Genomic DNA, 24,665 nt, shown 5'->3' on the forward strand with positions numbered 1-24,665 from the left:
AAGAAAGATAGATTAATTAGAAAGAAAGATGGATTAGTTAGATAGAAAGAAAGAAAGTTTAGTTAGAAAGAAAGAAAGAAAGAAAGAAAGACAGAAAGAAAGAAAGATTAGTTAGAAAGAAAGAAAGAAAGAAAGAAAGAAAGAAAGAAAGAAAGACAGAAAGAAAGATTAGTTAGAAAGAAAGAAAGAAAGAAAGAAAGAAAGAAAGAAAGAAAGAAAGAAAGAAAGATTAGTTAGAAAGAAAGATGGATTAGTTAGATAGAAAGAAAGAAAGTTTAGTTAGAAAGAAAGAAAGAAAGAAAGAAAGAAAGAAAGAAAGAAAGAAAGAAAGAAAGAAAAAGATTAGTTAGAAAGAAAGAAAGACAAAGAAAGAAAGATTAGTTAGAAAGAAAGAAAGAAAGACAGAAAGAAAGAAAGATTAGTTAGAAAGAAAGAAAGAAAGAAAGAAAGAAAGAAAGAAAGATTAGTTAGAAAGAAAGAAAGAAAGAAAGAAAGAAAGAAAGAAAGAAAAAGATTAGTTAGAAAGAAAGAAAGAAAGAAAGAAAGAAAGAAAGAAAGAAAAAGATTAGTTAGAAAGAAAGAAAGAAAGACAGAAAGAAAGAAAGATTAGTTAGAAAGAAAGAAAGAAAGAAAAAGATTAGTAAGAAAGAAAGAAAGAAAGAAAGAAAGAAAGAAAAAAAGAGAAAGATTAGTTTCTCATTAGATTAGATTAGCTCATATAGTATATAGAACGGCAGTTTGGTTTAGTCTTCAAGGTATTTTGATTTGAATTTTCGTCGGTTTGAATTTTTTAGAACTCCCCAATGTAAGTCAATGGGAGTTTTTGAATGAGTTTTTTCGAGTTTTGATCGTCATTTTTAGGAACACCGTAAGTCCGATCAGTCTGAAAAGATATAGCACACTTGGTCAGAACAGTTTGAGTGTCTGAGCCGAGTTTGGAGTATGTAGAGTGAAAGCTCTAGGAGGAGTTTGATATAGAAATTTTTAGTCTCAGAAGAATAATAATAATAATAATAACTAGAATGTACATTTCCTGAAGAAAATGTGAAGTGGTGCTTGCAGTGGCAAAACTCGCCACTCGGTTGCTAGGGTGTTATACATGATTGCATACGAGCCAACAACCATGTCTGTACGATGTTCTGGTGCTGAGATATGGCTTATTCATGTTGTTCAGGTGGTTGCTAGGGTGTTCTGTGTGGTTGCTAGGGCTTTGCTAGGTGGTTGCTAGGGTGTTCTGGGTGGTTGCTATGGTGTTCTGGGTGGTTGCTATGGTGTTGCTAGGCGGTTGCTAGGGTATTCTGGGTGGTTGCTAGGCGGTTGCTAGGGTATTATTGGTGGTTGCTAGGGCGTTGCTAGGCAGTTGCTTGAGTATTCTGGGTGGTTGCTATGGTGTTGCTAGGCGGTTGCTAGGGTATTCTGGGTGGTTGCTATGGTGTTGCTAGGCGGTTGCTTGGGTATTCTGGGTGGTTGCTAGGCGGTTGCTAGGGTATTATTGGTGGTTGCTAGGGCGTTGCTAGGCAGTTGCTAGGGTGTTCTGGGTGGTTGCTATGGTGTTGCTAGGCGGTTGCTAGGGTATTCTGGGTGGTTGCTAGGGCGTTGCTAGGCAGTTGCTAGGGTATTCTGGGTGGTCGCTGGGCGGTTGCTAGGGTATTATTGGTGGTTGCTAGGGCGTTGCTAGGCAGTTGCTAGGGTGTTCTGGGTGGTTGCTATGGTGTTGCTAGGCGGTTGCTAGGGTATTCTGGGTGGTTGCTAGGGCGTTGCTAGGCAGTTGCTAGGGTATTCTGGGTGGTTGCTATGGTGTTGCTAGGTGGTTGCTAGGGTATTCTGGGTGGTTGCTAGGCGGTTGCTAGGGTATTATTGGTGGTTGCTAGGGCGTTGCTAGGCAGTTGCTAGGGTGTTCTGGGTGGTTGCTATGGTGTTGCTAGGCGGTTGCTAGGGTATTCTGGATTGTTGCTAGGGCGTTGCTAGGCAGTTGCTAGGGTGTTCTGAGTGGTTGCTATGGTGTTGCTAGGCGGTTGCTAGGGTATTCTGGGTGGTTGCTAGGCAGTTGCTAGGGTATTCTGGGTGGTTGCTATGGTGTTGCTAGGTGGTTGCTAAGGTATTCTGGATGGTTGCTAGGGCGTTGCTAGGCAGTTGCTAGGGTATTCTGGGTGGTTGCTATGGTGTTGCTAGGCGGTTGCTAGGGTGTTCTGGGTGGTTGCTATGGTGTTGCTAGGCAGTTGCTATGGTATTTTGGGTGGATGCTAGGGCGTTGCTAGGCAGTTGCTAGGGTGTTCTGGGTGGTTGCTAGGCAGTTGCTAGGTGTTCTGGGGGGTTGCTAGACAGTTGCTAGGGTGTTCTGGGTAGTTGCTACGGTATTTTTGGTAGTTACTAGAGCGTTTCTAGACGTTGCTAGGGTGTTCAGGATGGTTGCTAAGGTATTTTTTTTAGTTGCTATGGTGTTACTAGGTGGTTGGTAGTTGTCAAAGATGGTTACTATGGAGTTTTTATAGAGTTATTAAAATCTTTAATAACGAGTGCCTTCAGTACGGCACTCGGCCTGCGGCCTCGTGCCTATGGCCGAATAGGCACAAGCATGGAGTGATATCGCAAGGCCACGAGAGTAAAATTGCTTTAAAAAATAAAAAAAATGTAAAAAAAGGTTTTTTTTGGTTTAGGGTGGTTGCTAGGGAGCTCTTAGTGGTTGCTAGGGTGCTGAAACTGGTTGCTAGGGTGTGGCTATGAAGATTTTAGGCCATTACTTATTGGCTGCTTGATAATATAAATCCTCTGAGGGAGAGAGAGAGGGAGAGATGCAGGGGTGTCAGGCCCTTTGGAGTCTGTGTGTGTGAAAACGTCGGTTGGGATTCAAATATTTTTAGAACTCCCAATGTAAAGTCAATGGGACTTTTTTGGCCGCTTTTTCGTCCGCTGTGCGAACATCGTACACCCGATCGCTTAGAAAAGTCATAGCACACCTCTCCTCAATAAGCCGGTCGATTTGACGCCTCACTCAGGGGTCTGTGACAAATGGTGCGGGGCGAGTTACGCGCCAAACTTTTGTCCGGAATAATAATAAGAAAAAGAATAATAACTAGAATGTACATTTCCTGAAGAAAATGTGAAGTGGTGCTTGCAGTGGCAAAATTCGCCACTGGGCAGATGCTAACACAATTGACATGTTGTGATACCATAATATACCACATTTTAGCATCATTTACCAAGATTTACCATGTTTCTAAGATGATTTACTATGATTTACCACATTCCAGCATGATTTACTATAATTAACATGTCGTTAGAATGATGCTAGCATGATTAGCATGTTGTTAGCATGATGCTAGCATGATAAGCATGTTGGTAGCATGGTGCTAGCATGATTAGCATGTTGCTAGCATGATTTTAACAGGATGCTAGCATGATTAGCATTTTGCTAGCATGTTTTAGCTAGATGCTAACATGATTAGCACTTTGCTAACATTATGCTAGCTTGATTAGCATGTTGTTAGCATGATGCTAGCTTGATAAGCATGTTGCTAGCATGATGCTAGCTTGATTAGCATGTCGGTAGCATGGTGCTAGCATGATTAGCATGTTACTAGCATGATTTTAACAAGATGCTAGCATGATTAGCATTTTGCTAGCATGTTTTTAGGTATATGCTAACATGATTAGCACTTTGCTAACATTATGCTAGCTTGATTAGCATGTTGTTAGCATGATGCTAGCTTGATAAGCATGTTGCTAGCATGATGCTAGCTTGATTAGCATGTCGGTAGCATGGTGCTAGCATGATTAGCATGTTACTAGCATGATTTTAACAAGATGCTAGCATGATTAGCATTTTGCTAGCATGTTTTTAGGTATATGCTAACATGATTAGCATGCTGCTAGCTTGATTAGCATGTTGTTTGCATGATGCTAGCTTGATTAGCATGTTGATAGCATGATGCTAGCATGATTAGCATGATGCTAGCATGATGCTAGCATGATTAGCATTTTGCTAGCATGTTTTTAGGTATATGTTAACATGATTAGCATGCTGCTAGCATTTTGCTAGCTTGATTAGCATGTTGTTAGCATGATGCTAGCTTGATTAGCATGTTGATAGCATGATGCTAGCATGATTAGCATGTTGCTAGCATGTTTTTAGCTAGATGCTAACATGATTAGCATGTTGGTAGCATGATGCTAGCATGATTAGCATGTTGCTAGCATGACGCTAGCTTGATTAGCATGTTGCTAGCATGATTAGCATGTTGCTAGCATGATACTAGCTTGATTAGCATGCTACTAGCATGATGCTGGCTTGATTAGCATGATGCTAGCTTGATTAGCATGTTGCTAGCATGATGCTAGCATTATTAGCATGTTGCTAGCATGTTTTTAGCAAGATGCTGTTGCCAGGTGGTTGCTAGGGTGTTCTGGGTGGTTGCTATGGTGTTGCTAGGCAGTTGCTAAGGTGTTCTGGGTGGTTGCTAGGCAGTTGCTAGGGTATTCTTGGTGGTTGCTAGGGTGTTCTGGGTGGTTGCTATGGTGTTGCTAGGCAGTTGCTATGGTATTCTGGGTGGATGCTAGGGCGTTGCTAGGCAGTTGCTAGGGTGTTCTGGGTGGTTCCTAGGCAGTTGCTAGGTGTTCTGGGTGGTTGCTAGGCAGTTGCTAGGGTGTTCTGGGTGGTTGCTAGAGTTTTTTGGTGGTTACTAGAGCATTTCTAGACGTTACTAGGGTGTTCAGGGTGGTTGCTAAGGTATTTTTATTAGTTGCTATGGTGTTACTAGGTGGTTGGTAGTTGTCAAATATGGTTGCTATGGAGTTTTTATAGAGTTCTTAAAATCTTTAATAACGAGTGCCTTCAGTACGGCACTCGGCCTGCGGCCTCGTGCCTATGGCCGAATAGGCTCAAGCATGGAGCGATATCGCAATGCCATGAGAGTAAAATTGCTTTAAAAAATAAAAAAAAATTAAAAAATATTTTTTTTTTGTTTTAGGGTGGTTGCTAGGGAGCTCTTAGTGGTTGCTAGGGTGCTGTAACTGGTTGCTAGGGTGTGGCTATGAAGATTTTAGGCCATTACTTATTGGCTGCTTGATAATATAAATCCTCTGAGGGAGAGAGAGAGGGAGAGACGCAGGGGTGTCAGGCCCTTTGGAGTGGTGTGTGTGTGAAAACGTCGGTTGGGATTCAAATATTTTTAGAACTCCCAATGTAAAGTCAATGGGACTTTTTTGGCCGCTTTTTCGTCCGCTGTGCGAACATCGTACACCCGATCGCTTAGAAAAGTCATACCACACCTCTCCTCAATGAGCCGGTCGATTTGACACCTCACTCAGGGGTCTGAGACAAACGGTGCGGGGCGAGTTACGCGCCAAACTTTGTCCAGAATAATAAGAAGAATAACTAGAATGTACATTTCCTGAAGAAAATGTGAAGTGGTGCTTGCAGTGGCAAAACTCTCCACTTGGTTGCTAGGGTGTTGTACATGATTGCATTCGAGCCAACAACTATGTCTGTACGATGTTGTGGAGCTGAAATATGGCTTCTATATGTTGCAGTATGGTTGCTAGGTGGCTCTAAACGGTTGCTAGGGTGTGAATTCAGTTACCATGGTGATAGTTACAGACTGTTTCCCAACCAAAACAAAACAGCCAACCCCCATCTCTATACGATGTTCTGATGCAGAGACATGGGTCTTGATAAACGGTTGCTAGGGTCCTCTGTTTGGTTGCTAAGGAGTGGCTTGGCAGCTGCCAATCATGAAACTCCAAAGGCTGCTTGTCAGTATGAATGATTCAAACCAAATCCCATGCCTCTGTGACATTCAGAATGGAAGATATCCCTCTTTGGATTTTGGTTGCTAGGGTACTCTGTTTGGTTGCCATGGAGTTGCTTGGCAGCTGCCAATGATGAAACTGCAAAGGCTTCTTGTCACTGTGAATGATATAAACCAACTCCCATGCCTCTGTGACATTCAGAATGGAAGATATCCCTCTTTGGATTTTGGTTGCTAGGGTTCTCTGTTTGATTGCCATGGATTTGCTTGACAGCTGCCAATGATGAAACTGCAAAGGCTTCTTGTCACTATGAATGATATAAACCAACTCCCATGCCTCTGTGACTTTCAGAATGGAAGATATCCCTCTTTGTATTTTGGTTGCTAGGGTTCTCTGTTTGGTTGCTATGGATTTGCTTGACAGCTGCCAATGATGAAACTGCAAAGTCTGCTTGTCAGAATGAATGATATAAACCAACTCCCATGCCTCTGTGACATTCAGAATGGAAGATATCCCTCTATGGTTTTGGTTGCTAAGGTGCTCGACAATGGTTGCTAAGGAGTGGCTTGGCAGCTGCCAATGATGAAACTGCAAAGGCTTCTTGTCACTATGAATGATATAATCCAACTCCCATGCCTCTGTGACATTCAGAATGGAAGACATCCCTCTATGGTTTTGGTTGCTAAGGTGCTCGACAATGGTTGCTAAGGAGTGGCTTGGCAGCTGCCAATGATGAAACTGCAAAGGCTTCTTGTCACTATGAATGATATAAACCAACTCCCATGCCTCTGTGACATTCAGAATGGAAGACATCCCTCTTTGGATTTTGGTTGCTAGGGTTCTCTGTTTGGTTGCTATGGAGTTGATTGGCAGCTGCTAATGATGAAACTGCAAAGGCTTCTTGTCAGTATTAATGATATAAACCAACCCCCATCTCTATACAATGTTCTGACGCAGAGATATAGGTCTTGCAAAACGGTTGCTAGGGAACTCTGTTTGGTTGCTAGGGAGTGGCTTGGCAGCTGCCAATCATGAAACCCCAAAGGCTTCTTGTCACTATGAATGATATAAACCAACCCCCATCTCTATACAATGTTCTGATACAGAGATAGATGTATTGCTAAATAGTTGCTAGGGTACTCTGTTTGGTTGCTATGGAGTGGTTTGGCAGCTGCCAATGATGAAACTCCAAAGGCTGCTTGTCAGTATGTATGGTATAAACCAGCTCCCATGCCTCTGTGACATTCAGAATAGAAGATATCCCTCTTTGGAATTTGGTTGCTAGGGTACTCTGTTTGGTTGCTATGGAGTTACTTGACAGCTGCCAATGATGAAACTGCAAAGGCTTCTTGTCACTATGAATGATACAAACCAACTCCCATGCCTCTGTGACATTCAGAATGGAAGATATCCCTCTAGGATTTTGGTTGCTAAGGTGCTCGACAATGGTTGCTAGGGAGGGGCTAGGAAGAGTGAAGGTGATTCATGATTGGCTGTTTGCTGCCCCAAGTCAAACGAGACCACCCTCAAGTTTCTATGACATTTCAGTCCGGAGATATCCCTTTGAACTCTTTCAATGGAAGTCTATGGGACTTGTTGCTAAGGTGCTCTAAATGGTTGCTAGGGCGTGGCTTGATAGCTTCACAATGATCCTGAGAGACTGATTGGTCGTCTGAATAAAATGAGCCCACCCCCTTGTCTCTATGACACTGTGATCCAGAGCTACGTTCATTACAAAATCCCTATGCAATTTACCATAGTAGGAAAAGCATGTGTGTTTCACGGGACATTCCTTCCCCATAGTAAGTCAATGGGGCAACTTTGGGATGCTCCTGCCCCCCAGGGGTGCAACTTTTACCCCATTGTGAGGTATGTTCTTACAGAGCCTATCAGCCTCTTCAAATGTGGCAAATCACACGTTTCTGCGAAATCCTCGCTCCGAGCTATGAGTGCTCAAAGTTCGTTGCAATGTTAAGTCAATGGAACTTTTTGGGCCGCTTTTTCGCCCCTGGGGTGAACACCGCACCCCCGATCGCTTAGAAAAGTCATAGCACACCTCTCCTCAATAAGCCGGTCGATTTGACACCTCATTCATGGGTCTGTGACAAACGGTGCGGGGCGAGTTACGCGCCAAACTTTTGTGTGGAAGAATAATAATAAAAAGAATAATAAGTATGAGCAATAACAATAGTGATGCCTTGCTTTCAGCAAGCACCACTAATAATAATAAGTATGCAAGAGAACAATAGTGATGCCTTGCTTTCAGCAAGCACCACTAATAAGTATGAGCAATAACAATAGTGATGCCTTGCTTTCAGCAAGCACCACTAATAATAAGTATGCAAGAGAACACTAATGATGCCTTGCTTTCAGCAAGCACCATTAATAAGTATGCAAGAGAACAATAGTGATGCCTTGCTTTCAGCAAGCACCACTAATAATAATAAGTTTAAGTACAATATCAGAAAGTTGGCTCTCTCAAGCCAACTTAATTAAGAACTCTTTATTTTTTATTGCTAACACTGAAGACACCTGATGTTAACAAGCAGAATCACTGAAGGAGAAAAAAAAACGTAATTTTAAGTCACCATTATGTTGATGAGTGTTTGTTTTAGTTGGTCTCTTGACCCTTAAGTCATTAACTTTAGATTTTGTTTGGCTGCTGTACCTGAGTTATAACTGCCAGATGAACAAAGAGAAAAGATGATCTGATGGTGTTGGTTATGTTTTAACATAATCGTTATTTCACAATCATTTGACCTGAATCACTGAACTCATATAGAGCCCAATTTCTGAGTTAGGTTTAATTTTTTAATTATTGCAGCACTGTCCTTGTACAGCATATTTGTAACTTTTACAATAACCACACCTATGAGTAATGAAGCTACTCCAGACCAACCCATTTTAGATTTGCGTCGGGCGCAAGAGTCATTTATCCTGCCAGTATAATAGCAACAGCGCCCAAGACCCGCCCACAAAGTTACTTGCGTTTCGCGCTTGATACTTGCGTTTCAGATCATTAAAATAGGGCCCCTGATCTTTTGGAAGAAAGTTTTGATGGTGAATTCTTATACAGTTTTAGGAGTTTCCCAGCAGACACAGGACTGAACCTCTTCAAAGAGGTTTAGATGTTGAAAGTAATAGTTTGGTTTGGTCACCATTGTGGAGGTCAGTGTTTAGGTGGGCACTTTGGTCTTGACTTTTTAATGTTAGGTTTTCTCTGGCAGCTGATATTGTTTGTTATTGTGAGAACAGCAAAAGAAAATGTGATCAAGTATGTTGTCAGTTTGTTTATAATAAAGATATTGTCATCATGTAGCAGTCTGATTTCATTCAAGGTCTGATCTCTGGTATCAGTGGTTTCTATCTGGGACCCTAATCAAACACACCTGAACCAGCTAATCAATGTCTTCAGGATTACTAGAAAGCTACAGACAGGAGAGTTTATCAGGGTTGGAGCTAAACTCTGTAGGACAGTGGCCCTCCAGGACAGCATTTGCCCATCCTTGATCTAGATGCTGAAAAATAAGGAAAATTAGTTGCTTTGTTGTTTATTTGTTGATTTTGTACCCCTGTTGAATCAACTTAGCTGAACAAATAAATGGTTAAATAATAATAGTAATAAAAATACTTTTGTATTAGTTTAACATTAGGGTTAACTTGGGTTGACTCTTTTACTCTTTTTTTCTCTTCACACCGGTCATGAATAGAAATGCTGAAGTTTGTAATGAAGAGCAGTTTGATGATGATTTTGGTCACTTTGGTCAAACTTGGGCTTTAAACATTGAAGATGAATGTGAAGCTGTGGTCGTCTTTGCAAACCCACTTTTGAGCACAACTTCAAAATATGCATTATGGCAAATATGAAGGTCTAAGATGATATAAAGGTCAGGGATAGAGAAAAAACATAGTAATTTTATAGTAAATAGTAATTTTTTAATCTCCTTTAAAGCAAATGTACCATGTTTTTAGAAATGTGATATTTGTATTCATTTCATATGTTTTTGGTGTGTTTTCTGTCTAAATTTGAATGTTAATTTGAATTTTAGCAGGAAGGGTTGACTAAATATGTTTTTTTCCTCATTGGATGAACAGATAACGGTCATATAATCTTCTGACACACATATTTCTGTGTAGTCAGTCTAGTTGCACTGTTAGACCTTACCGGGTTTTTTTACAGTAAAATACTGGCAACACTGTTGCCAGTAAAATACTGTTAATTGTACAGTTCTTTACTGTAATCTAGTTTGTTTCTGTAAAAATGCACTAAATTATAGTTAACTAATTACACTTGCAGAAACCGACTGCCTTAAATTGACCAACTGTCATTTAAATGTATTAACTAAAATTTATAATGCATTAATAATGTGAGCAAAGTATTACTGTGAACTTCTTTCATTTGAGACCACTAAAAGACTATTGTACATAAAAAGATTTCCACTGGATCAGCAACTACACAGTCACCGCCTGTTAAATAAAGCAACATGCAGCAAATCATCAATGTTTGTAGATCTTCTCCTGGACTGAAGCACAGGCTCTACTCTTCTGCACAATGGTGACCCAAAAAAATAATTTTACAGTAAACTACTGGCAACAGTGTTGCCAGTATAAACCTGTTTTATAACTTACAGTTTATTACTGTTAAAATACATTTTGTGGGTGTGTCTTTTTTATCTTACACAGTTAACCCTTTCAACCCCTCAGGGAAATCCACACTACGAGTAAAAAGTAACGATGCAGTGAGATAATTAAGGGAATATGTAAGTGATTGTAAGCAGAATCACTGAAGAAAAGAGAAACACAAGAACAGAAAATAGAGAAACACAATAACTACGACTGACTTCCAGCCATTACACATTATTACACTTATTATTAACCAGTATGACTTTATTTCTGTCATACAGAAGTTGTTATTGAGATGTTTAATTGAAAATGTTTGGTTTGAAGTTACCATTATAGAGATCAGTGCTTGCTTTAGTTGGGATGCTGATGCTAAAACATTAGTTTTTCTTTTGCTGCTTGAGCTGTGTTTTTGCAAGTCACACTTGTGCGCACACAGTTTATGAATGACTGCAGTTATAATGATTATGATGATAAAATCATCATATTGCCTGTTCATTCACTAAGGAATTCATTCTCACTTATTCAGAGTTTAATCAAAAGTGTTACATTACCACCACTGTGAAAACGCAGCAATAAGATACAATGACTCTTTTTTTTTTTAACACATGATGCATAAACCAGAGAAACAGAGCTACACTGTGTTTTAGAAACACTGAGATATCACAATTTAGCACATGAATCTCAACAATGGTGGCAATATTTCTTTTTTATTATTATTATTATTCATGCAGCAGTGCATGCTGGGAGTTTTATATTATCCTGGAACCCAGCATGCATTGCGACATGAAACTTTTCACCATTGTTGAGATTCATACGCTGATTGTTGATATCTGTGTGGGTCTCAGTCAAGCAGGAGTAAAATAAAATTTAATGCACTATATGATTACAATATTCTTCAGAAGACCTGATTACAGAAATATTGATTTCATTTTGTAGATTCACAGATATATGCTAAATATGAGATAACTATAATTTCAATGACAATATACAGGAAAAATCTGAAAATCAGACATGTCCAGGATGATTGTGACATCATCACAAAAAAATAAAAACACCTGATCATCTTCCTCTTGACTTTTTCTTGCCATAACAAATGTGTTTTATAAACTCACTGTTACAGCAGTCAGAGAGAGATGAATGGTACGAAGTTCAGGGACAAGAGACCAACTAAAGCAAATACTGATCTCCATCATGGTGACAACAAATTTTATTAATAACTAAATCTCTGTTAATTCTCAACAAGAACTTTTGTACATGTATGAAAGAAGTAATCGTAAACTGGTTTGTAAACTGGTTTCACACTCAGTGTTGCTGGAAGTCAGTTGTAGTTTTTGTGTTTCTCTTTTTTCTGTTCTTGTTTCTCTGTCCTTCAGTGATTCTGCTTATCAGGTGTTCATCAGTTTCTCAATTCACTCACTTCTTTTCATTCAAGTGGACTTTATTAGTGAACTAATGTAGGGAATAGTGAATGAGGGTATAGGGTGTGATTGGGAAAACAGCCTCTGAGTGTCGACTTTGAGCACTGTTAATTCACAGTATATTCCTGTAGGCTACTTTTATTTTCTACGGTATATTACTGTTTTAATGGAAAATGGTATAATATTGTCAGAATTTTACAGCAAGGGTTAACAGTGTGGGTGAAGAAACTCATATCAGGTGAGTCTCTCTTTACTTAAATGAGAATTATATGCTTTAGTGTTTCTATCAATCTACACGTTTTTGCAGTTTTGCCATTAATAGCTGTTTGTGATACTGTAGACTACATGTTTCACAGTATTTATGGAAGAAATTTAGTGAAAGCAAATTTAAAATTCAGTGAAAGTTTTGCTGCTATTAGATTAATGATCTGCTTTTAACATGGTCAACACAGTATTCTGGTCTCCATTATGGAGAGTTGTGTTGGACTATGAGGCGCTTCTTTAAAACGCTGATAACAGACCAACACTGAATCAAGTATCAAATATTTAACATTGATTTTTCTCATCAGGTTTGCACTTTGAAATAATGTTATTTCAATTATAAAGAATAGATCAAGATGCACATTAAAATAAAATCACTTATTTTACACCAAATCAACATTGAAACAATAACAAATCAATCTTTCTTTATGTACAACACAAGCTTAATTAAATCTTAAATAAATAGAACAAATCTTACTTTATTTCTATGCTGGTGAATCACGTCTGTTTTTACATCTTTAAAGCAGAGACTGTTTAATTTCATTTAGAAAGTGTGTTATATTATTAATGCATTTTACAGCAATCAGTTCTGAATGGTTTCCCAAAATCACCTCATCATATTTTCTCTTGGCTTTATATATATATTTGATATATGTATATAAAATAGACTGACTCTAATTAGAGAAGAATATCATAGTTTGTGGAATAAAAAACGAAATTAAGCCATCTTCTGCAACATATCTATTTAAAATGTAACATTCAAAAATAGGGAGAAGGGGGAACTGAGGAAATTACACATATTGTGTGGAAAGTTGTATTTGTATTTGAGGAAGGAAAACAGTGGACTTGGTTTCATATTTCCTTATTAGAATGATGGACAGATAACTTCACTATATCATCTCAACACACACAAACTTTTTCTTCAGTCAGTCGTGTCAGGTGATGATCACTGTATATCAGATTATATCAGGTAAGATCTTCTTTCTGCTCATAATGATCCTCATCACTCTTTTTATGTCAAAAACGTATTAATGTGTGCGTGTTACAGTTGTGTAGTTATAATTGATTTGTGTGTAGTTATAGTTGAGTAATTTGGGCTTTGAGGGGTAGGTCATTCATACGAATTAGCCAATAGCCACCTCATAAAACATGAGGAATTGATCAAGTTGTTTCATCCTTTATTGCATTATGCTTGACAATAACGGTTTTAAAAGTCTCAATTTGAACTCTGATCCAAAATCAGATGCTGTGGAATGTTTTACATGTGTGGTTGAAACAAAGAGAAAACAGCTTTTTATAAGCCATGTGTCAATGCAGTGGCTAATTTGTTTATTCTCTAACTGTAAAGGAAACTCGTCCTCTGAACTGGTTTGTGGATAAACACAAATAAACTGACAATGGCTTCCTTTCATAAAGGTGAGTATTCTTCTTGTGTTTAAAGGTTGCCTCTCATCGCCCCAAAAACCTTATGAACTGTGAACGTATGATGAATGTAGTTTTCTCAGTAATTAATGGATTGATGATTGTTTGATTTTAAACAAATCATTTAAATTTTAATCACCTTTTAAAGTTTAAAAAGTACAACTTTATTTTCACGAGAGTGTCAGTGAATTTATTTAGTTATTTATTTTCACGTTTCAGTACGTGCTCTCCGCTGCTTGTGAGTCTGTGCAGATTTTTGTCATTTTTGACATGATTGAAAACGAGGTTGTAATAGATAGAATAGAGTGAGTTATCTTTTACTGATGTTTAACAACTTGTTTAAAAAATTGTTACCAACTGAATGTCAAGTACTGCAAAAATACTCCAATTATGGGCTCTTAAGTATTTGCTTATTTAAATCAGACAGATTAAAATTGTGACAGACAGTTTATATGAATACATGGTGTGAATGTTCGAACTCTGTTGGTTTTGAAAAAATAATGTATTTGATTTTAGTGTGTTTGACAGTTCAGGCAGGCAGAAAATGTTTGAATTGAATTCATTCCATAAACAGCAAAAAATACACTTTGGTTTATAAGAAAACAACTCTCATGGCATTGTGCTGATGTTTAAGCCATTACTATAACAGCAGATGTTTACAAAACTGTCTGAACAGATGTTGATCGTTTGAAACTTAACAGTATCTAACAGTCACCCAGCTAACAGACTTTTGTTATAAGAATGCTCTCCAAATATTCAGTGTTGGTTCTGAGAACGTGAAAAATGTCCAGTTGTCTTGACGTTAGAGGAACGTGTTTTAAAAGGTATAATGTTCCTCAAAGTTCTTTCAACTTAATTTTGATTTAAAATTCAGTCTTAAATCATCAAAGAGTAATAAGAACACAAACTACAACTTTCTTCAGACACAGCCTTAGATGAACTGAAGATAAAAGACATTAACTCTCTGAAGATCTGATTAAACAACTCCACAAACAGTATTACCAGCTTCACTTATTACTAACCAGACTGACTTTATTTCTGTCATACGTCTACAGAAGTTCTTATTGAGAATTAACAGAGGTTTAGATGTTGATGTCTTATTGAAAATGTTTCGTGGTTTGAGGTCACCATCATGGGGATCAGTGTTTGCTTTAGTTGGGCTCTTGACCCTTGACTTTCATTAAGTTATCAGCAATTGCAGGTGTATATATATTTGTGTGAACAAAGTCATAAGTTTAACTGGGGAAAACCATTAAACATTGTAATATGTCCTCTTTTTTCATGCCAGGTGTGCGGTCTTTCATCACTTTCATCCTGTGTGAGTGTAATCCAGTAGTGTTTGCTTCAAACTCTGTCTGTTAATCCTGTGAACTGTATTACTTTTTGTACAATTGATTACATTAATTTCCCTTTTAAGTCATTATCAAAACTCTACACAGTTGTCTATGTACCCAACTTAACAGACCAGTTAATCTCACTCCCAAATGCATAAAGTACATGTTTTGGGCTGGTGGGAGAATTTTTCGCGAATGAATTTGGCTTTAGAATGGGGTTGTGACTCTCATATTTTGCCAAAGAATAAAATAAACTTTTGTAAAATGCAAAAACACTAGAAATTTTGAAAATGTTGTATGCATTTTAAGGGATGAAAACAATGTATAAAAAATGAACAGTGTAATCTACAGCCTGCAGTTTTGCTAACTGTTAAAAGAAAAGTAAAGAAAATGTCTTGATATTGATAAATACAGGCCAACAGTGTATTCATTAAATTCACCTGGTTTGCCATTTGTGTGTTCTGACTTTGATCTCATCTTTCTGGTCCTCAGGTTTAATATCCAACACTTCTACTGAATCAAGAGCAAAAGTTAGTCCGGTTTTGGACTGTGATCTTGATAAAGACACGTACATCTGCACTGGTGCTCAGTATCACATGCACTGCAACACAACAATGCATCGTTTCTACTACCAGAGATACCAAGACCAAAACCAATACCAATGTTTGAGTAATGATTGTATCTGTGTTGGTAATAATGACACCTGCACATGCTACCAAAATACTTCATCCTGCTTCTGTGAGACTTTTAGCATTAACATTACTATCCCTACAGCAGTTACTCCAGTCTATGACTGTGAGCTTTATAATGATACGTACATCTGCACTGGTGCTCAGTACCGCATGTTCTGCAACACAACAGTGCATTATTTTAGCTATTCAAAATACCAATACCAAAACCAAAACCAGTATGATTGTTGGACTAATAACTGTGACTGCAGTTTTAATAAGGACACCTGTACATGCTACAGTACTTCCTACTGCTTCTGTACAAATTACGGCTATAGCATCTCTCCCTTTTCAGAGCGTAGTCCAGACACAGTCCCTGGCTGTAAGCTTTATAACGGAATGTACGTCTGCACTGGTGCTCAGTACCACATGTACTGCAACACAAGAATGCATCATTTCACCTACCGGAGACATCAGGATCAAAACGAATATATCTGCTACAATGGCTGTGACTGTTTTGGAAATAAGGACACCTGTTCATGCTCTACAAACACTTTGTCGTCCTGCTTCTGTGAGACTTATGGCAGTAGCATCACTATCCCTACAGTTACTCCAGTCTATGACTGTGTGCTTTATAATGATACATACATCTGCACTGGTGCTCAGTATCGCATGCACTGCAACACAAGAATGCATTATTTCTCCTCCCAGATATATCAGTAACAATACCAATACCAGTGTGTGAATAATAACTGTAACTGCATTGGTAATAAGGACACCTGTACATGCTCTAGTAACACTTTGTCCTCCTGCTTCTGTGAGACTTACGGTAATATAATTGCTCTCACTACAGCAGTTACTCCAGCTTATGACTGTGTGCTTTATAACAACACATCATACATCTGCACTGGTGCTCAGTATCACATGTACTGCAACACAACAGTGCATGACTTTTACTACCGGAGATATCAGTATCAAAACCAAAACCAGTACCAGTGTGTGAATAATAACTGTAACTGCATTGGTAATAAGGACACCTGTACATGCTATAGTAGCACTTTCTCCTCCTGCTTCTGTGAGACTTACAACAATAACTTCACTATCCCTACATCAGTTAGTCCATTGAGAGTCTCTCAATGTGTGCTTTCTAATGATACATATACATGCACTGGTGCTCAGTACCGCATGTACTGCAACACAACAATGCATGATTTCTACTATTGGAGATATCAAAACCAATACCAGTGTGTGAATAATAACTGTAACTGTTTTGGTAATAAGGACACCTGTACCTGCTATAGTAGCGCTTTGTCCTCCTGCTTCTGTGAGAATAACATCTCCACCCTGACCACACTCACTCCAACTACTACAGGTGAGCATGTCTCTAAACTGGAATGTGGTGTTTGATTTTTACTATATTCAAGTTGTAATAATGAATTTCCACATTTCAGGTCTAAATATCACGCTGCCGGATCAATGCAGAGTAAGATGATTTTTTTCAGAATTTCAGAATTTACACAGTTTTGTTGAATTTATCGAGTGTTTCACTTGTTATTTATAAAGATCATTTGTGATTTCAGAGTCAGACCTCTGCAGGATGTTTTCAAAATCTTCTTGACAACATAGAGAACATTACAGCTCAAGTGCTCCCTTTAGATGTAAGTCTTAAAGAGAAAAAAAGTACAATAATCAAATCTGTGTCAGTCATACACTATAGATAATAGATGATTGACATCACAATTTTGTCTCATTGGCTCCTTTGACATATATATGTACAGTAACTCTATTTATCTGATCAATAAATTAGACTGTGACCAACATTTTGAGTATGGCCTTCAACGCTTCAGAGAAGCTTTTAGAGTCATCATCTTCATCATCATCATCATCATCTTCATCATCATCAGTCAGCCCAGCTGAACTAGCCTCCTATGGAAACCGTGTGTTAAAAACCAGTGAGAAACTCATCTCTACATTGGTGAAGCCGACGGACACGAGTGACAATGTCAGTTTTGCTCTTGCTGTTGTTGGTGAGTGGAGAAACTGTTATTATTGATGATGAAATTGAGATTATATATGATGTCAGGGAGTTTATAATGGATCCAGCGGTGGATCACATGTGGCAACAATGATAAATGCAGCTACAGTAACTATGTAATTATGTATCTTTTGTTGTTGAAAGCCAGTATTTTGGCTCAAATTCATTCGTCATTTGGGTAGACATGTCCTAAAAAAAATCGCACAAAAGAAGAAAATGCAACATTAAAAACAGGTTCACGTACATTGAAGTTCATGGTTTGTGGTGACCACTGTCATGCTGGGTTGTTGCAAGGAACACGTACGACGAAGGAGATTGAAACAGAGAGTAGACTTTAATGATAAATCCACAAACACACAGCTTGAACATATATGTAAACAAGATCAGACAAGGAACTGAACAAAACAGGGAGTATGCATACACTGGGATAATGAGGGAACTAAACAGGAACAGCTGAACAGAATGATTAATTAAATGAGTTTCCAAGGAAACAAACTACAAACTCAGGCAGAACATACCGTAACAAGGTGTTTTTGGAATATTTGTTGCTTTGAGCATAAAACAATCAGATTTCAAAAGACATATATCAAACACTCAAACGATTGCAGTTTATAGTATACTAATAATCAATTGCAGTGTTTGATTTTAAGGACATTTTGAGTCAAGCTACATTTGAGTTGAAAATCCAACATTAGTGAATAGTCATTTTATTTGTTTGTATTTTTTGCAAATTTAATTATTTAATTAGACTTAAAAAAAAAAGAAGTAATTAAATTAATATATCACATAACTGTTTGTTTGTTTTTAATCAGAGGTTGAAGTCTTCATGGTTGGACGACAGGTCACCTTAGATAAAATCCCTAGACTTGACACAACAAATTCTTCTGTGGACATCGATCTCATTGGGATCGCCAACAACAGTAAAGGTATGTGAAATGTTTTAGTTTGATTAAATTAACAAAAAACGTAGAAAGAGTAGTCATACAGCACAAAACTGAATTTACTTTCTTTTTTGATTTTTGTTATTGTTTTAGTATTGTAAACATGTAAGCTTCTGTTTCTGTCTCACAGGATCAGCTGCTGTGGCTTTCATGAGTTATAACACAATGGAGAATCTACTGAAGCCAGACTTCTTCAACACATCAAATGACACGATTAAAACCATGATGTCCACTGTGATCTCAGCTACTCTTCCCAAAACCACCAACACTAAACTCACCAAACCAGTCAACTTCACCCTCAAACACATCAGAGTGAGAGACTGAAATGTGTTTTTGTCCAACCTGAGAACTGATGAACATCTGAAAACATCTAATATTCAGTGTTATTATATTTTCTGCATGTTCTTTCTTCTTTCTGCAGGAGTTTGACCCCAACGGTTCTCTGTCCTGTGTGTACTGGTATATCAGTGAGTTTATTGTAGATGGTTGTTCTGTTTTAGAGACCAACAGCAGCTACACTGTGTGTTCCTGTGTTCATCTGTCCACATTCGCTCTCATCATGCAAACCAGCCGCCCACCAGAGGTACGAGAACATTTATAGTGAGCATTGAAGAACAGCACAGATTTGGCACTCATGTACTCTGACATGTTTTCTCAGAGCGACTCACTGCTGGACCTGTTGAATTTGGTGTGTGTGATCGTGGGGCTGGTGTTCTTCAGTTTGGCCCTGTTGACCTTTGTCCTTTGTCAGTGGAGTCCTGGAGTGAATAATGTGGCTCGAATCAACCTCAGCCTGAGTCTGTTGTTGGCTCACCTTCTGTTCCTGCTCACACAACAGTTCCTGAGCCTCATACGCCCTCATCAGGTGAGAATGATGAAGGAGCCCTACAGCTCAGCACAGTCTCACTGAGAATCATCATAACCGTCTCTCATGATCTCCAGGTGTTGTGTGCCGTGATATCTGGTGTGCTGCACTTCCTCTTTCTCTCCGGCTTTGTGTGGATGTTCATTGAAGCTGTGCTGCTCTTCATCTGTGTGAAGAACCTATCACAGATCAGCTCCAAAAAGAGGGAGGTGCTTAGCAGTGGATTCCTGTGTGTGATTGGATATATGGTTGCTCTGGTTGTGGTGGCCGTGTCTGTCGGGCTGCTTCCTGAAGGATATGGCAGCGAACAGTGAGTTATTGTTGTTGTTGAGTTTTTAAGTTCATTTGATTTTGGAATTAAAGGGAATTAAAGCAGCTTGGGGCTTTTGTGACATTTAATATCGGATAAATTATTTTTTTTTTTACACACTGTAAAATCACAAGTTTAAAAATACTAAAAAAGTCAACACCAGACATAGTATTTTTGACACATTAATTCAGTTCTTATATTATGTTTCCTCTAACCAGCTGCTGGATTAAAATGGATAAAGGTTTTATCTGGAGTTTTATGGGTCCTGTTTGTGTCATACTAGCAGTAAGCACATTTCTTATTTCTCATTATTTTGATTTATATTAAAGGGAAAACAAGGTGATTATTTATTATTTTTCTACTTTTCAGTTAAACATGATTCTCTTCATCAATATCATCATCAATCTTAACTCAACTCTCAAAAATCTGAACGCTGAAGTTTCACAGATGAAACAAACCAAGTAACAAACATTCAGATTCAAACACTCCATAGAAAAAAAAAAGTAGTCAATAAATACACTTGAACTCTTTCTCTGCAGGATTATGGTATTTAAAACACTGGCTCAGTTTGTGGTTCTTGGTTGCTCCTGGATTCTGGGTTTCTTCACTAATGGCAGGAAGGAGCTGGAGATCCTCTTCCTGATCTTGAACTCCCAGCAGGGATCCTTCATCTTCCTGGTCTATTGTGTCCTCAATAATGAGGTCAGATATCACTCAATTTACCACCATATTCCATGAAATACTATTACAGTTGTTTATTACAGTTGTTTTCTTATTATAGGCAATCCATGACTTTTATAAAGAAATGTCAGAGGCAGTTGTTTAATCTGTTACTCCAAGTTTTTAAACTACTTCAAATTTCAGTGTTTAAAATCATGTTTGTCCTCTGTAATTAGTTCAGCCATTTTATCATCACACTCCAAAACCGTTTCACTCTCTTCAGAGACAGTATATAAAAGTAAAGTATTGATACTTTATACTGTTCAGTTGTAAGTCATAAGTAGTTAGTTAATGATGAACTAACCATTTACAAAAAAATCATAAATGATTAGCAAGTAATATACTAACATTTTATGTATGTTTTGTAAATTTTGTTACAAGTCATTTACAAGTGATTAGTAAATGATTAACTAATTATTTAAGAAACAACAATAGGTGATCTATTAATTATATATATACCTGTATATATATATATATATATATATATATATATATTTATTTTTTTTTTATTTTTTTTTGTAGATTCAGTTATAAGTCATTTACAATTGATTAGTTAATGATTAACTAATAATTTACAAAACATGAATATGTGTTTCATAAATGTTTAATAAATTGTTATTTTATTGTATGTATGTAGCAATTAGAGGGTGCTGAAAGTGTTGTAAATACCTTGTATACACATACAGATAATTTGTAACAGGTAAGTAACAGTGTTCAACACAATGATGTGTAAACGCATGAATAAATCATTTACAACACTTTCTGCATCCCCTAATCTAAAGTGTAAACTATTCATCACTTGTAAATATGTTACACATCATTCGAAGATTACATTTGTAGATCTTATGCCTTATTGATTCTTGAAGTGGTAATCTACAAATGATGTGTAACACATTTACAAGTGATGAATAGTTTACACTTCAGATTAGGGGATGCAGAAAGTGTTGTAAATGATTTATTCATGCGTTTACACATCATTTATAACAGGTGTTGAACACTGTAGTGTGTAGTGTAGTGTAGTGTGTACTGCAGTGTAAGTGCTGACTGGTGAGGGTATAGACAGCTGTCTTCTCTGAAACACATGGAGTCTTTAACCACTGTGCACCTGATGTGAGCAAAACATACAAGAAAATTAACATCATTTATTAAACATTTATGAAATGCATAGTCATGTTTCATAAATGATTAGTTAATCATTTACTAAGCACTTGTAGATGACTTTTAACGGAATTTACAAAACATACATAAAATCTTAGTAGGCCTATATCAGCATATTTATGAATGTTTTGTAAATGATTAGTTCATCATTAACTAACCACTTAATGACTTACAACTGAACGTTAAAGTGTTACCGGAAATTCCACTGCGGTTCATGAGTTTCAGAGGTTAAATGGATGTCATGAAGTCACTCAGCTCCTCTCGTCTCATTCTTGTCCAGGTCAGACAGCAGTTCAGGAAGTTCTTCAGATGTCTTTGCTGTGTCAAACAACACTGAGGACTACAGCAATCACGATCAGGAAATAAAAAGTGCCATTATTATACATTATTATACATGTATTTTATATAACAGTGTGAATGTTTTGGGAATTTTAAATTCATAATTCAACTTGAATGATAGGAAAACATGTAATACGAGTGTCTTATTTTATAGCTGTTAATGTTATTGATGTAAAGCTCTTAAATTGTATTTAGTTTTTTGTAAACACAGGATTTTTTTTTGGTGGAGGGTGAAAAGTATATTTTTACAGATTCTTCAGAATAATTAAGCTGAAATATTTTCAAGTAAATGTTGGCAAAAAACAACAACAAAACAACAACAACCAAAAACTGTTTCATGTGTGCATGGTGAAGGGAAATAAATGAATTTACATTCAGAGTTTTAAAGTTCTAAATTTGTCAATCTTGCAAAAATATATTTTTGTTTGTGAAGGTCAGAAAGCTGTTTCTTTTTGTAAGGACCAATTTTACAGTACACTACTTTAATTGTCTAGTGCAAAATATGTCATAAATGTATTTATGAGAGGGAGGGCCAGAGAATTTATTGGTATAGTGATATAAATTTAAATGTGCAACTAATGTCTCATTCAAAGTAAATCTGTGTCTTGAGTTTTTGTATTACAGTTTTTTTGGATTGCTTACACACTAAAATTAAAAGTAGTACACTATTAGCAAAACCTTACACTCAAGAAGCAAAACATCAGCCCATATTTGCACAACTATAAGCACATTGTCAACCTCACCCCAGCTAGAATTTTTTTGTTCTAAAAATGTTCTGAGAACATTTTCTTGAAATGTTCGAATAAAGTTTTCAGCGGCTAGTTTTATTTTAGTTCCCAGAATGTTCTCGTAAAAGGTAGGAAAACATTCTCTAAAAACATTCCAAAAATGTTTAATGATAACATTGTTAGAACATTATTCCCTAATGTTCTTATAACATTTTCAGCGGGTAGTTTTATTTAAGTTCCCAGAATGTTCTCGTAAAAGGTAGGAAAACATTCTCTAAAAACATTCCCAAAATGTTTAATGATAACATTGTTAGAACATTATTCCCTAATGTTCTTATAACATTTTTAGCGGCTAGTTTTATTTTAGTTCCCAGAATGTTCTCGTAAAAGGTAGGAAAACATTCTCTAAAAACATTCCAAAACTGTTTAATGATAACATTGTTAGAACATTATTCCCTAATGTTCTTATAACATTTTTAGCGGGTAGTTTTATTTAAGTTCCCAGAATGTTCTCGTAAAAGGTAGGAAAACATTCTCTAAAAACATTCCCAGAATGTTTAATGATAACATTGTTAGAACATTATTCCCTAATGTTCTTATGACATTTTTAGCGGGTAGTTTTATTTAAGTTCCCAGAATGTTCTCGTAAAAGGTTGGAAAACATTCTCTAAAAACATTCTAAAAATGTTTAATGATAACATTATTGGAACATTTTTCCCTAATGTTCTTATAACATTTTTAGCGGGTAGTTTTATTTAAGTTCCCAGAATGTTCTCGTAAAAGGTAGGAAAACATTCTCTAAAAACATTCCCAGAATGTTTAATGATAACATTGTTAGAACATTATTCCCTAATGTTCTTATAACATTTTTAGCGGGTAGTTTTATTTAAGTTCCCAGAATGTTCTCGTAAAAGGTAGGAAAACATTCTCTAAAAACATTCCCAGAATGTTTAATGATAACATTGTTAGAACATTATTCCCTAATGTTCTTATGACATTTTTAGCGGGTAGTTTTATTTAAGTTCCCAGAATGTTCTCGTAAAAGGTTGGAAAACATTCTCTAAAAACATTCTAAAAATGTTTAATGATAACATTATTGGAACATTATTCCCTAATGTTCTTATAACATTTTTAGCGGGTAGTTTTATTTAAGTTCCCAGAATGTTCTCCTAAAAGGTAGGAAAACATTCTCTAAAAACATTCTAAAAATGTTTAATGATAACATTGTTAAAACAATATTCCCTAATGTTCTTATAACATTTTCATTGAGTAGTTTTATTTAAGTTCCCAGAATGTTCTCCTTAAAGGTATAGATAACATTCTCTAAGAACACTCTAAAAATGTTTTGTGATGACATTGTTGGAACATTATTCCTAATGTTCTCATAACATTTTTAGCAGGTAGTTTTATTTAAGTTCCCAGAATGTTCTCCTAAAAGATAGGATAACATTCTCTAAGAACACTCTAAAAATGTTTTGTGATGACCTTCTATAAAGGTTTAATCATAACATTTGTAGAACATTATCCCTTTACATTCTTATAGTTTTTAGCAGGAAGTTTTATTTTTATTCTTAGAATGTTCTTCTAAAAGTTAGGATAACATTCTCTAAAAATACTCTTAAAAATACTACTTAACATTCTTATAAAGTTTTTAGTGGGAAGTTTTATTTTTGTTCCCAAAATGTTCTCTTAAACATAAAAAATGCTTAGCTATAACATTGTTAAAACATACAATTTTATTAATCTCTAAAATAAAACAAAAATCTAACATTGTTAAAACATACAATTTTATTAATCTCTAAAATAAAACAAAAATCTAACAGGTTTATGAATGGCATTCACATAAATTATTAGAAGTTCTGCGTACAGTAGATGCCCAACATTATATGAAGAACTCAGTAAAGTCTAATGTGCAATCATACGTCTTGACTGCTGTTTGCTCAGAGCGCTCATCATCAGTCTTTGGTTGTCTTGGTTCTTGCAGAAAAAGAAAAAAGTCATCTGCATTAATAGGTGTTCTACTGTTCTTCTCATCTTGTTTTTCAGCTGCTATCCCAGTTAGCAGAATTGAGCTCCATTCTCTGCACTGTAAAAC

At 36.8% G+C, this 24,665-nt stretch overlaps 1 protein-coding gene across 1 annotated transcript; it reads left to right on the top strand.

Annotated features, from left to right (window-relative positions):
- Window positions 1-16,860: 16,860 nt before the first annotated feature.
- LOC311077973 (adhesion G protein-coupled receptor E3-like) lies at window positions 16,861-20,363 on the top strand (the record flags this gene model as incomplete). Its single annotated transcript, XM_084106619.1, has 9 exons — window positions 16,861-16,957; window positions 17,055-17,132; window positions 17,282-17,501; window positions 18,322-18,435; window positions 18,581-18,762; window positions 18,872-19,033; window positions 19,109-19,315; window positions 19,393-19,625; window positions 20,165-20,363. Exons 1-9 carry the CDS (start codon window positions 16,907-16,909, stop codon window positions 20,361-20,363), a joined length of 1,446 nt encoding a protein of 481 aa, XP_083962745.1. The 5' UTR covers window positions 16,861-16,906.
- Between the last annotated feature and the right edge of the window lie 4,302 nt (window positions 20,364-24,665).

Source organism: Abramis brama, assembly GCF_963993115.1.
Source record: "Abramis brama genome assembly, chromosome: 2".
NCBI classification, from domain to species: domain Eukaryota; kingdom Metazoa; phylum Chordata; class Actinopteri; order Cypriniformes; family Leuciscidae; genus Abramis; species Abramis brama.